This window comes from Arvicanthis niloticus, chromosome 21 (genome assembly GCF_011762505.2).
Source record: "Arvicanthis niloticus isolate mArvNil1 chromosome 21, mArvNil1.pat.X, whole genome shotgun sequence".
Lineage (NCBI taxonomy): Eukaryota > Metazoa > Chordata > Mammalia > Rodentia > Muridae > Arvicanthis > Arvicanthis niloticus.
In genome coordinates, this window is record NC_047678.1 from 4,452,160 (window position 1) to 4,465,672 (window position 13,513).

Genomic DNA, 13,513 nt, shown 5'->3' on the forward strand with positions numbered 1-13,513 from the left:
CCCACAGCCCCACAGCCCCACGGCCCCACAGCCCCCGATATCAGGAAGACATCAGCTTACCCTGATCTATGACTGCTGATGACTTTGGAAGTGGAGATGCTTTTGAAAATACAGAAGACTTCATTTTACGTTTGACAGGCTTTTCCTTTTCCATGTTTTCTTTTGTAGAATTATTCTTCGTACCATGGGCAAATGTGATCTGATCAGGGCTTGAAAGTGTACTCACGGTTTTGGAATGTTTCACAGAATTCTCTAGTACTAAAACACAAATATAGAAAGATTAGAAACTGAGACTTGTTAGGCAACAGGTCTGGGATTGCTACTAACCTGAATTGCTTCAGTTAACCGAGAGAATAAAACCCGAGTGATACTTAAAGCTTCCTCGCAAAATCTCTCTTCTCTATAGTGCTGGACTATAACCTGGGGCCTCATTCATACTTGACAAGCCCAGGAATCTACCTTTTAGTAAGAGAAGGCTATAAAAAAACATTAACCAGCTCAGCCAAACTAGAAGCTTTCTTTTCAGTTCAGGATTATGAAGGCAAGTCTGGTTACATTGTTAGTGTTAGGTTTAAAATTGAACAGTCTATATCAGTTTCTTATTCTCATCCTCTATAAAAATATTCCTAAGCCTTAACTTTCTTGTTCTCACTTTCTAACTAAATTTTTTCAAAGGACAAAAGTCAATAAGGAAAACAAAACCAGTAGCTACAGATAATTATCAAAACAAACAGAAATTCAAAAGCTGTTTTAAAAAAGAAAACTACACCTTGATGTATAAATTGTGTCTTACTTGCTTTTCCTGGCATGGCAGATGTATTAGCTTTTGAAACAAAAGCTTTTGTGGCTGATGATGTAGAGGGCTGCTCAGTGACAACCGGATCTACAGCTACGCGGTTGCTCCTAGTTCGAACCACAGAACTGGATTCTGGTTTACCATTCATTTGAGCAGCATTATGCCTTGGCAGTACTGATCGTGAAGGTATGGAGAATGGAGAGGTAGATACTTCTGACTTTAGCTGGGGTTTTAAGATCCTTTTTTTCCTTTCAGGGCTGAAAATAAGATTAGATCACATTGTTAAATCATTCATAACAATTCTCCACATATATGTTAAAAGCTTTGTAATATTGCTGAATTCATCATTTGTACTATCATGAAGTATGTTAAAATATGAGATTTGTAGTGAATTTCATATGGTTGTGAGCCTTTGAAAAGTGAATATTTAGTGAAGGATCATCATAAATGCTGCAGTTATATGACAGAAAGCATGATGCCATCACTATCCTAAAAATGCTGTTTTACCGAATAGATTTAGCAGTTTGAATGTAAGCACTTACACTAGTAAAGCTTTAGTTTAAAAGATTAAAAATCCTGCACATCATAGGAACGTGCATGTCAAACATACCATTCTGCAATATAGGGAATAGCAAAGGAAGCATTAAAAACCACCAAGTTCTCCCATTGAGATGACAAAGTTAGAGACTGGTCAGTCACTGAGAAGGGACTAAGCACCTTGACGCAGCGCTGCTGGAAAGGGAGCTGCTTCTCTCTCGCTTCTTCCTTTTCTTGGTTATGGTGTTTCTTTTATGAAAACGAAGAGCAGATTTATAATCTGACAAAACTGAACTAATATGTTCTTCAAAGAAGGCAGACAGGCGTAAACTCATGCTGTAAATCTATGGAGAGAAGAAATATTCACAAAATAAGTTAAATAGTCTTCCAAAGAAAACGCCTACTTAGTAAATACTGTAATTTAAATATTTTTCTAGTAAAATTTTCTAGAATTTTTTTCTTTGTATGTATTCTTCTGATGGAAAACAAACTACAGCATTTTTACAATAGAAAGCAACAGGTCACCATCAATACCAATAACATAATAGCTCGTTAATTTTGCTCAAAGTTTTATGCAAAAATATTTAGAGACTTGACATACTTTTAACAAAATAAAACAATTTGATGATATACCCTTGATCTTTTGCTTGGTGTATATGCTTTAGAATTACTAAAAATGAGCCTGACGTCTTTACATAACTCCATCGGTGACTCATAATTCCCAGCCTCTAAAGTTTCTCTAACAGTGGCAAAGTCCATTGGAGTGTCAATGATGTCTCTGTAGTCCTAGGAGAGAAGGAAACAGACAGTATTATTATTACTACCAAAGTATCATTTTACAGCACAGTGATTGACAGGATTTTTATGACAAGTTACAGAACTATGAATCATCAAAACAACAGTAAAAACTTCAGCCTACCTATAATTATAAATCTAATGAATGTTGACTCATTGAAACACTAAAGTAAAGAAACACAATCAAAATGGGGCTGAAGAGATAGCTCAGGAGATAAGAGCACTGCTCTTGTAGAAGATCTGTGTTATGAATTATATAAGCATCAGGCAAACATGTGGTGCACATATACACATGTAGACAAAATACTAAAAACAAGACCAAAGTATACGTAAAACTCCTCAAAGACATCCCATCTATATAAACCTGAAGTCACAGTAATTTCACATCTCAGAATCTAACAAATTAGGTGTTTTGTAATAAACAACAATAATAAATATAAATAGATGTCAAAAAGCCTGTGCTCTGGAAGTCAACTGTATAAGAAGTAAGACAACAAAACGGAGGTGAGAGAAGAGCTACCGATCACTCCAGGGTGACCAGTGCTCACAATGGAAGCACAGACTGCACTGCACTTCTTCAGTGGCACTGATGTTACTTTTCCATTATTTTACTTGTTTCCCTTTGCTTTGACTCTTCCTTCTCTACTGACAAGTGAAGAGACACTAGTGATTTCAAGCTCTGACAAATGCAGCGTACACTAGCTTTAAACTTTCCTACCCTACTGTTAAGTACAACTCACAAATGCTGATACTCATTTTGTATTCACTGTCATTGAGGTCATTTTTTAAATTACCATAGACTTATTTGATCTACTGACTATGTACAAGTGTACTGCACTGCCTGATTTGGAAGTATTATATGCTAATAATCCAACATTTGTGAGGCAGACCAGTTTGATATCTACCTTGGAGACTTTTGTGTTAATAATTTCTACTCTAATTCCATTATGGTTAGAATCACTTAATAACTTCAATAAATATTAATTTTTACTTTATTTTCCAGTTTACTGGTTTTAGTCTTTAATTTTTCTAATCTTTTAATGTGCTAAATGAAGAGGCTTTATAATTTCACTTTCTACAACACAATAATATAAACTTAGATTCTAAGTCTATATGCTTAAATGAGATGCCTATCTTACACTAGAGCTAAGAATGACATTTATTGTGGAAAGAATTATTTTAGATTTTTAATTAGAATGCAAATATCTCTCAGTTGGTTAAGAGTGAGTTCTCAGTTCTAAATACTTTCCTAACTATGCCTCAAGGCTTCATTTATTTGCATACAGGGCTAATATTTATATCTCTAGAATTAAAACATTAAGGCTCAAACAACAAGCAACTAGTACCAAAAAGTAAATAGTAAAGCACTGTTTTAAAACTACAGAGAATTTGTAGGAAATAAAGGGAGGCCTCACTTCTGAAACTTTATGTACTAAACAAACTCAATTCTAGAATTCAGGCAAGGTGAGTGTCATATTGACCCAATTGACTCCGCTGTTAAAATTAAACGTTTGTCTTGCACATTTAATGAGTCTGTTTCTGGTTTTCAAAACTAAAAAAAGTTATGATATCTATCAACAAGTTTGTATTCATCACTTCAAATTGCAATGCCTATACAAAAGTCAGACAATGAAGACAGATGAGACTGTATTTAGGTTGTGATGCCATATAAACTTTACAAACTTCAATTCCTAACTAGAAGAATTTTTTAAAAAATCTTTTCAATCTGGATTGAGACTGTATGCAACTATAAATAGCTGATTATATAATCTCAACATTTTTAACTAGGTATCTCTTAAAGTACATACACTAGAATTACATAAATATATACAGTCATAAAATACATATATTAATTTTAACAGATATTCCAATGTAGTAATTCTTTTATCATTATAAAACTATTTATCATGTATTTTCATTTTATCACCGTAACTCCATGAGAAAAATAGGTATCATTTATGTTTTCTATATAATAGCTGTAAGCTCTCAGAATATGGAGAAGTAGAGTCTGTACTGGTAAAGTTTTTGCTTGATTTTGGTCAACTAGACGCAAGACAGTTATCTGGGAAGAGGCAAGTCAATAAGAAATTGCTTCCACCAAATTGGCATAGTTGGACATTTTCTTGATTGATGACATTTTCTTGATTGATGAATGATTTGGAATGGCACAGCCCTCTCTGGTGCCCCTGTGCAGGTCCTGAGTTGTGTACAGTAAGTAGCCAAGCAAGCAGTAAGTAGGTAGCATCCCTCCATTGTTTTTGCCTCAGTTTCCCTATATGATGGATTCTAATCTGTAAAGAAACCCTTTCCCTCCCCACATTGCTTTTCGTTCATGGTGTTTATTACAGCAATAGAAAGCAAACTAGCATAGTTAGTAAAACCTCTATCATACGAGAAAGCTAAGAGGCTTACTCTAAGTTAAAACAGGTAAGAGAATAGCTAGAAGCATAAGCCAGTTCCTTACAGGCATATTTTAGGCGTCTTTCAATTTTACCAGTTTCTAACAGTAAGAGTTCTCTGTAACTGAATAACAAGTAATGAAAACATGAATGAACTAAGGAGGAAACAAAGCATAGCGATAAAAACAGTTGTGTAAAAGTAGTCTTAGAAATACTTACTGGATATTCAAGAAGATCCACTGGCTGTCGAAAAGGTTCTGAATCTTCACATTGAAATATGAGATTCAATAATTCTTGACACTGTTTCTTCCATGCTTGAATATCATAAGACTGAGCTCTGTTGCGTAACCTTCTTCTAGGTTGATGATCCTGAAATAAAAAGCACATAAGTAGCAGCTCAACTCTTATTTATCCATTCATTCATTCGTGGGGCGGGCCGTGTATGCTCATGCCTGCATGTAAGGCCTATGTGACTCATCTGGTAACTTTCTCCCAGGAGCCATGTTTTCATTTTAAAGTATTATTTTACATTTCTTTCTCTCCATGTAGCTCTTGCAGGCCTAGAAGTTACTACTTAGGCGAGTCTGTCTTAAGACTCATAGAAATCTGCCTCTCTACTGCTAAGATTAAAGGTGTGTGTCAACATGCCCACAGATTGATTTTATTTTCAATTACATGCATATGAGTGGGTATATTCATATAAGTGCAGGTGTCTGCAAAAGTTAGAAGCATCAGAACATGCCTTGAAGCTAGAGTGGTTGTTAACTGTCCAACTTGGAGTTGGGTACCAAAGTATATGTCCTCTTAACCAGTGAAAACATCTTTGTTCAGGGTATCTCACAGTGCCACTGGGCTCACTGGCTAGTAACCCTCAAGGAAGCTGCTGCCTTCACCTCCACAGCACTGGGACTACAACTGAGCTGCTTTCTCTGTGGGTGCTGGGGATTAAGCTCTGGTCCTGATGCCTGCCTGCAGAGTGAGCACTGTCCTCATAGAGGAATCACACCAGCCACAGTTTATGCTTTGAGTACAATCACACATAACAAGGCATCAACTGAGAACACCTGACCCGAAACGCTTGGCAGAAGTGGTTTATGTTGGAAGTCTTTTTGTTTTGCAATATTTGTGTAGAATTTACTGGTTAAGGAATATTAAATCAAGGCCTGAAAACAAAAATGGGAAACTTCTTGAAGAACTTTAAAAGTTTTTGAGTACTCTGAATGTCAGATTTTCAGATTAGGGATGTTCATCCCATATAAAATAAAAATCTTTCTCAGAAAAACATTTATACATAAAAACTATTTGAACACTTAAGCTCCTTTTAATATTACTAAGAATAAATAAGCTTTTAGTATACTTTAATACAACAAAAATACTTCTTAAAAAAAAAAGATATCAAAACCAAAATGCTGTTACCTTCCTTTTTCTGGTAGAAGTTCCTGGAACATCAGCATCTTTCTCTTCCTCCTTTGAGGCAATAAAACATCCAATTTATGAAACATCCTAGACCTTATCATTTAATAGTTTTTCCTTTTACTCCTTAAAAAATGAGGAATACACTTGACTGGTTTAGTAAAGTCTCCCCCATTAAAATTTGTTTTCAACCTCAAGTAAATTCTAAATATGATAGCAACACTTAACAATATAGTATAGGAAAAGCAATGTTCTAATACTTTAATCTGAAAACTATTACATGTAAATCTTATTTAGAATACTATAATATGTAGTGTTAATTAACATAGTAATCACAGTGAAATGTTACATACCTCAGAGTCAGACAAAACTTTCTTCTTCATTGAGTTGTAAAGTGGAATTATGTTATAACAAGTCTGATCCCTAAGTAAAAGAAAATGTTAATGTTTCATTAGAGCTATGTGATTTTTCTTTAAAAATCTGTTCCTAAGATAAAAACTTTAAGGCAAACACATTTTGGTATTTGTTGACTACAATATATTATTCATATATATTTAATCCATGTCCTTTATGACTGATTTCAGTGTAGAAAACTCAACTCTCACTTCTGCTCACTTAACATGGCTATCGTCTATTCGTAGATTTAAGGTAAAGAATATATACTGCCGTCCTTCAGGTCTGGGCCTGAGCACTGAGCAGATCTTGGGTGGCAGCTCTGTCCCCAATCTCTAAAAACCCGGAGGAAGCGGGGATTCCAGGTGCTCTAACTTGGGCAGTATCCTGTCTGAGCTTGAGCACTGAGCAGATTTTGGGCCCCAGCGCTTACACCCACCCCACAAATTCTGATACAACCAAGAAAATAGGAAAGACAGGCTCCAGTCAGGGAAAGGGCAGGTAGCACTAAGGAGATACAGATGTCAAAAGGCAAGTGCAAGAACATAAGCATCAGTAACCCAGGGTACTTGGCATCATTAGAACCTAGTTCTCCCACACAAGGAAGTCTTGAGTTTCCCATATCACTAGGAAAGCAAGATTCAAATTTAAAATCACTTCTGATGATGATGATAGAGGACTTCAAGAAGGACATAAATAACACTCTCAAAGAATTTGAGGAGAACACAGGTAAACAGGTAGAAACCCTTAAAGTGGAAACACAAAAATCCCTTAAAGACTTACAAGAGAACACAACCAAACAGGTGAAGGAATTGAACAAACTCATCCAGGACATAAAAATGGAAGTAGAAACAATCAAGAAATCACAAAGGGAGACTACGCTGGAGATAGAAAACCTAAGAAAGAAATCAGGTTTCATTGACATAAGCATCACCAACAGAATACAAGAGATAGAAGAGAGAATCTCAGGTGCAGAAGATATCATGGAAAATATTGACACAACTGTCAAAGAAAATGCAAAAAGTTCTTAACACAAAACATCCGGGAAATTCAGGACACAATGAGAAGAACAAACCTAAGGATAATAGGTATAGATGAGAGTGAAGATTCCCAACTTAAAGGGCCAATAAATATCTTCAACAAAACTATAGAAGAAAACTTCCCTGATCTAAAGAACAAGATGCCCATAAACATACAAGAAGCCTACAGAACGCCAAATAGACTAGACCAGAAAAGAAATACCTCCCTTCACATAATAATCAAAACACCAAGTGCACAAAACAAAGAAAGAATATTAAATGCAGTAAGGGAGAAAGGCCAAGTAAAGCAGACCTATCAGAATTACACCAGACTTCTCACCAGATACTATAAAAGCTAGAAGATGCTGGACAGATTTCATACAGACCCTAAGAGAACACAAAGGCCAGCCCAGGCTATTTATTATACCCAGCAAAACTCTCAATTACCATAGATGGAGAAACCAAGATATTCCACGACAAAACCAAATTTACACAATATCTTTCCAGAAACCTAGCATTATAAAGGATAATAGCAGGAAAGCTCCAATACAAGGAGGGAAATTATACCCTAGAAAGAGCAAGAAAGTAACCCTCTTCCAACAAATCCAAAAGAAGATAGCCACACAAAGATAACTTCACCTCTAATAACAAAAATAACAGGAAGCAACAATCACTGTTCCTTGTTATCTCTTAACATCAATGGACTCAATTCCCCAATTAAAAGACAATAGGTTAATGGACTGGATACATAAACGGGACACAGCATTTTACTGCATACAGGAAACCCACCTTAGTACGAAGACAGACTCTACCTTAGAGTAAAAGGCTGGAAAACAATTTTTCAAGCAAATGGGCCTAAGAAACAAGCTGGAGTAGCCATTCTAAAATCTCCAGCCCGAGAACACAAAGGGAGGGACTCATGGCTCCACCTGTATAGGTAGTTGAGGGTGGCCTTGCAAGGCATCAGTGGAAGTTGAGGGCCTTGGTGTCTGAAAGATTGGATTCCCTAGTGTTGAGGAATTTGAGAACAGGGAGGCAAAAATGGGAGGATGGTGGGAGCACACCTTCATAGAAACGCCCAGAATTATATAGATTAGACATGATAGAGGCAGGCTGCCTGAAGACTAGATTCCAGAATTCAAACAAACAATTATCTTGATACTAAAATTTGTTTTGAGAATTGTATATTGCAGAATACACAACCTTGGTGTATCTACTCATCAGGCAAGCTGAGCAGACCTGCTCGAACCTCTGATGTCCTGGAATTCCAGCTGGATGCAGTGAAGACACAGTGTCAGAGGCTTATCAATTTATTCTTCCCCCAACCCCTCTTCTAATATCTCAACACCCATAATCAGCTTAAAGAAGTTAATGAAGAGTCGGCACCCCCTATTCCCTGGGCTTGGGAACTGAGTGGTTAATATTGGGCTGTCTTTCTAGGGAAAAGTAGTGGTTTTAGTGGAAAAGGGAGGATTAGCTAGGATTTATTGCATAGCCATAACTTACTGGTAGAAATATGTATAATTGTTATTAAGATGAAGTTATAATTTCTTAAATGGTACAAAATTTACTTTCATTTCAAATTTAAGGCTTTTATTGTTTCGAGCTTCTTATAAATGTAAAAGTGAGATGAATATTGTTACTCTCATGGGCATTGTGCCTGTATAACACATTTAGGAATACAAGGCTTAGACCCAGTCCTTCTTTAACATTTTTAACTTATTTGAGATGGTTAGCGTGTGAGTTAAGGGCCTATAGCAAATTCATGGCTCTGAGTTTATTGTTAGGGAGTTTTCTATGTTTTCTTTAGAAATAGCTGAGAGGAGTTAACAGACAACAGCCCAGATAGCCTTACATGGATAGTTGGTTTTCAAAATATCAGATATCCACAGAACTGACTTTACAAACATTTCTGTATTAATGTTCATTTTGATTAGAGACCTGTCTGCTCCTGACAGCTTCCTGTCTTGGATTCTAAGAAGAAATTGAGCATCTTTGGAGTTATTCCAATTGTGGTGAGACAGCCACTAGGCAAGAATTGCCTCTTTCCATCTATAGACAAATTATTGTCCAGAAAAGGACACACTTGCAGAATAGTCGACTGATTATATCTGCCTAGACAGAGTAATCAGCCCTTAATAATTCTGCATCACTTGGTCTGTCAGATGATCCTGGGCCAAAAGGCTGAAGATCAGATGCTCCAACATTCTGTAGTATATATAGGGACTGACTGTCCAGGTGTTCAGCGGTCTCTACAAATTGGCTGTTTTAGAAGCTATGCTTTGTGCTTCCCATAATCTCAGTTAACTCAGTCATTCTGGATTTCTGATGGGGTTGAAAACTTATAGTCTCATAGCCAATCCTGGCTATTTACTTTGAGAGAAAAGATTTGGGAGGATGGTTTTCAGCTGACATTCATTCTAAAGCCAAGGGGGGGGGGGGGGAAGCAGGTTAAGAACTAAGTCTTTTATTTAGGAGACATGACAGCGGTTCTGCTTAGTCAACAAAATGATGGACTGGGTATTAAGTCTATCTTGCACCTTACTGACATAAATTAGTATAGTTATGCTCTAACTGTATTTTGAGAGAAAAGTTTTATTTTAACAGGAAGGGTGATATGTAGGAGGAGGTAAGGTGGGAGGAGTACAGAGAGGAGGAATAAGGAGAGGAGGAGCTAGGTGATGAAAGAGAAAGAGAGAGGGGGGCCAGATATGGAGGCGGATATTCACATGTCTCTGCCAGTCAAAGATAGTTGATATATCTAGGTTGGGTATTAGGTTACACTTCTGATTGATATTGAACATTACCAAACTTATAAAGCCTTTGGCTGACATTAAAAAAATTGTATAAAAGCAAAAAGGAGAAGGGGGTATGGGATAGATGTTTTCTAGGGAGGGGAAATGGGGAAAGGGGATGGCATCTGAAATGTAAATAAAATATCCAATTAAAAAAAAAAAAAAAGAATATATACTGTTTTCTAATTCCTGTTACTGTCTGTCTTAAGTGGAAGTATTCCATGTCTTCCGTCGTCTCCCTTTTGACAGCATCACCTATGACTTCCTTTCTTGATCTAACTTCTACAACACACTCTCCTTCACTTTTTTTTTCTCTTTTACAACAACACACCACCTTTACAGTCATGAGACATCTCAGATTTTCACTGTGCCTTTCTTTTTAAAACTCAATTAATGGACTGTTCCTGTGAATTCTAACCTTACATTTCTTGGCCCCTTCCCATTTCTCATTTTCATAAACTAAGCCTTATCCATTCTTGATCCATTGTAACAGATATTTATGCTTTTTGTCTTGAAATTTTCATTAGAAGATGCTGTATTGAGATGCATATTTTGAGGCACGGTGTAAAACAAACTGAACATATCAAGATACTTTTAATATCTATTTTCTTTTAGAACTCATATTTTAGAAAGCCTACTTCCTAAAAGATGGCCCATTAAAAAGTGCATATGGTCTTTCCACAGGGCCAGGTCAGTTTCTAGAATGCATTTTAGTAGTTTACAACTGCCTGTCTCTCCAGCTCCAGGGGGATCTGATGCTGCCTTTCTGAAGGGACAGATATTTGCATAAACATATCCACGTAGACACACATACATACAAAAACACATTAAAGGTAAATCTTTTCTAAAAAGCTTAGTTCCTTGGGTTGGCAATCAAGGAACTCCATGATTTGATTTGGTCCAACCCAAAATTCTATAGCTAGACCACAATGGCCTTAAAGTCACATCAATTCATTCTCTCAGCTAGGCAGAAAAGCACGCGCCATTAAGCCTGACTTAAAATTTTTTTTTCTTTAAACTAACATGTGATAACACCACCTATGTAAAAGATGATTGGAGTTTACATTTTAGCACTTTATACTTTAAATTAGCTCACATTTTAAAATCATGCCATTGCTGTAACTATTATACTAAAACATGGATATGTAACTCACTTTATAAAATGCAGAAGAAGATCAGTCACAAATTTAGCAGATTTCACAATTGGGCTTCCTGGCTCATTAAATGTTCGTGTATTGTGTTCTATGTATCGGACTTCCCACATTAGGGATGAAAAGCGCCTTAAAAAACAAAAAACAAAAAACAAAAAAACACAAATCTTATCTTTATAAGCATACACAATTTAATACAATCACATCTGACATTTAAGTTTCAGTCTTAAAACAATCATATTACTAACATCTTAAAAACTCTAAAATGATACTAAAACTCAGTTTGTATTAAGAGAAGACTATGTATCGAAAATGTCTAGAACAAGACATAGCAGACTATCAACACTGCAGCTTTTTAAAAGGGGATTTCTACAGAACAGTGGCAGACAAGGAACAGCGTTTAGGTTTTACTATTTTTTTTTTTAATCAAATGCATGGTATCACTTCATCCCCTTATTTCTACACAAAAAATAATTTTAATTATACTATCAGTAATTAACATGTAAAGATAAAAGGTAATCAACATATTGTTTATAAAACAAAAAAAGATGAAGAGAACCTGCAAAGAACCTACCTAGAAATTATTTCTGAACACTTGGCAATGCTAAAAAAACTTTCTGGTGTTTCACAATTTTATTTCTAAAAGCAAAGATAATCTGAAGACATTTTTTTAAGGACACAATGCAACTGCATTACAGTTAAGCTTACTGATTTGTGAACAAACATAATTCTACAGAATAAAAGCATGTAATTGCAGTTATAAAAACATAAGTAGGAATTTCTATGCACTTCAAAATGCTGATTGTAATTATGTAAAATAAGGCATTAAATACTAGCAGACAAAACTTCTAATCATTTAACCAAAGAATGAATGTCATCAGAAAACACAAATAATAATGCTACAACAAGCAGCAAGTGGACCTAGCACCAATCAGACCACCTTACAAATCAAGGTGGCTTCTATGTACTTTGCTCTGGTGGTTCTCGCCCACTGGGAGATTTATATGGCAGGTAGAAAGAAAGACTTTTCTAGCTAACATATCAGTAACACTGCTGCTGAGAAGGCCCATGCTAGTCAGTAAGAACAAAGTGCTGTTTTCTATGCTATACCCAAGGTTCTAACTCACAGCAGTAAAGAGAAGCAAAGCTATATTTTATAGAGAAAAACATCAGTACAGAGTATAAAGACCTCAAAATTTTAAAACTGATGGTAAAAGAAATTTTAATAAAAGTATTATGTACATTAAAGTACTACCCTACTAAATAATAGTCACTAAGAAAAATTAAACATATAATTTCACTCCAAACTATAGATTTAAATGTATTTCTGCCAGCACTTAATCAATCCCAGCACTTGGGAGGCATGGGCTGGTGGCTTTGAGGCCAGCAAGTTCTAGGATAGCTAAGGCTAGTAAGACCCTGTGTCAAAAAACAAAAACTAAAAACTAACTAGCAGTTAAAATATTTAAATTGTTACTCTGAAGAAGCAAATTAACCATAATAGCTTAAACAAAAACTATAAGAGGTTTATGAATACTTTCTAACAGTATTTTCATAAGCATTCGAAAAACTCAATAAATAAAATTTAGAAATTTATAGAAAATCTACTAAATATTCTAGTATATTATTTAGGAAAAATGAACCTTTTGGCTTGATTTATAGAATGACTATGAAAAAATCAAGTATTCATTCATAATCCCACAGACTAGCAGCATCAACATTGCAGGGAACTCTCAAGAAATTCAGAGTACAAGGACCTACTCCAACTCCATTTTTTAACTTGACCCCTATGGATTCATGTCCATCTGTATATAGACAAAATTGAGAAACATTCCCATAGATTTGTATTAACTGGATAAAAAAAGACCCATTAATGTTCTTTTGTTATTGCAACATCAAATGGCTCTAACCTGTAAAACCTGTTTTCCAGTCTTTGCTTAATTGTACTTAGATCCGTTGGATATGCCACCACAGTGCAATACATGGGATAAGCTTGAAGATCCACAGGGGCAACAAATGCAGAAGCAATATCTAAAATAAATAAGGTTATAAATCTATTTTCTGTATTTTAAAATTCACTGGTACTTTAGGATGAATAACACATAAATATAAATTTATCAACACAAGAAAAATAAACAAGAACATAAGTTAAAATCATTGTTATTTTTTTAAGCTACTTTAAACCTACAATATTGATAAAGCTATTTAAGACAGT

General features: G+C 35.5%; 1 protein-coding gene across 1 annotated transcript in view; it reads right to left on the reverse strand.

The window, feature by feature from the left end:
• Phip (PHIP subunit of CUL4-Ring ligase complex) overlaps positions 1–13,513 on the reverse strand; it is a 114,800-nt gene that overhangs the window by 8,600 nt on the left and 92,687 nt on the right. Inside the window, 9 exon segments of the mRNA XM_034483628.2 lie at positions 61–258; positions 794–1,053; positions 1,514–1,677; positions 1,967–2,119; positions 4,747–4,896; positions 5,944–5,994; positions 6,294–6,363; positions 11,302–11,427; positions 13,209–13,329. Coding sequence (XP_034339519.1) covers positions 61–258; positions 794–1,053; positions 1,514–1,677; positions 1,967–2,119; positions 4,747–4,896; positions 5,944–5,994; positions 6,294–6,363; positions 11,302–11,427; positions 13,209–13,329 — 1,293 coding nt within the window.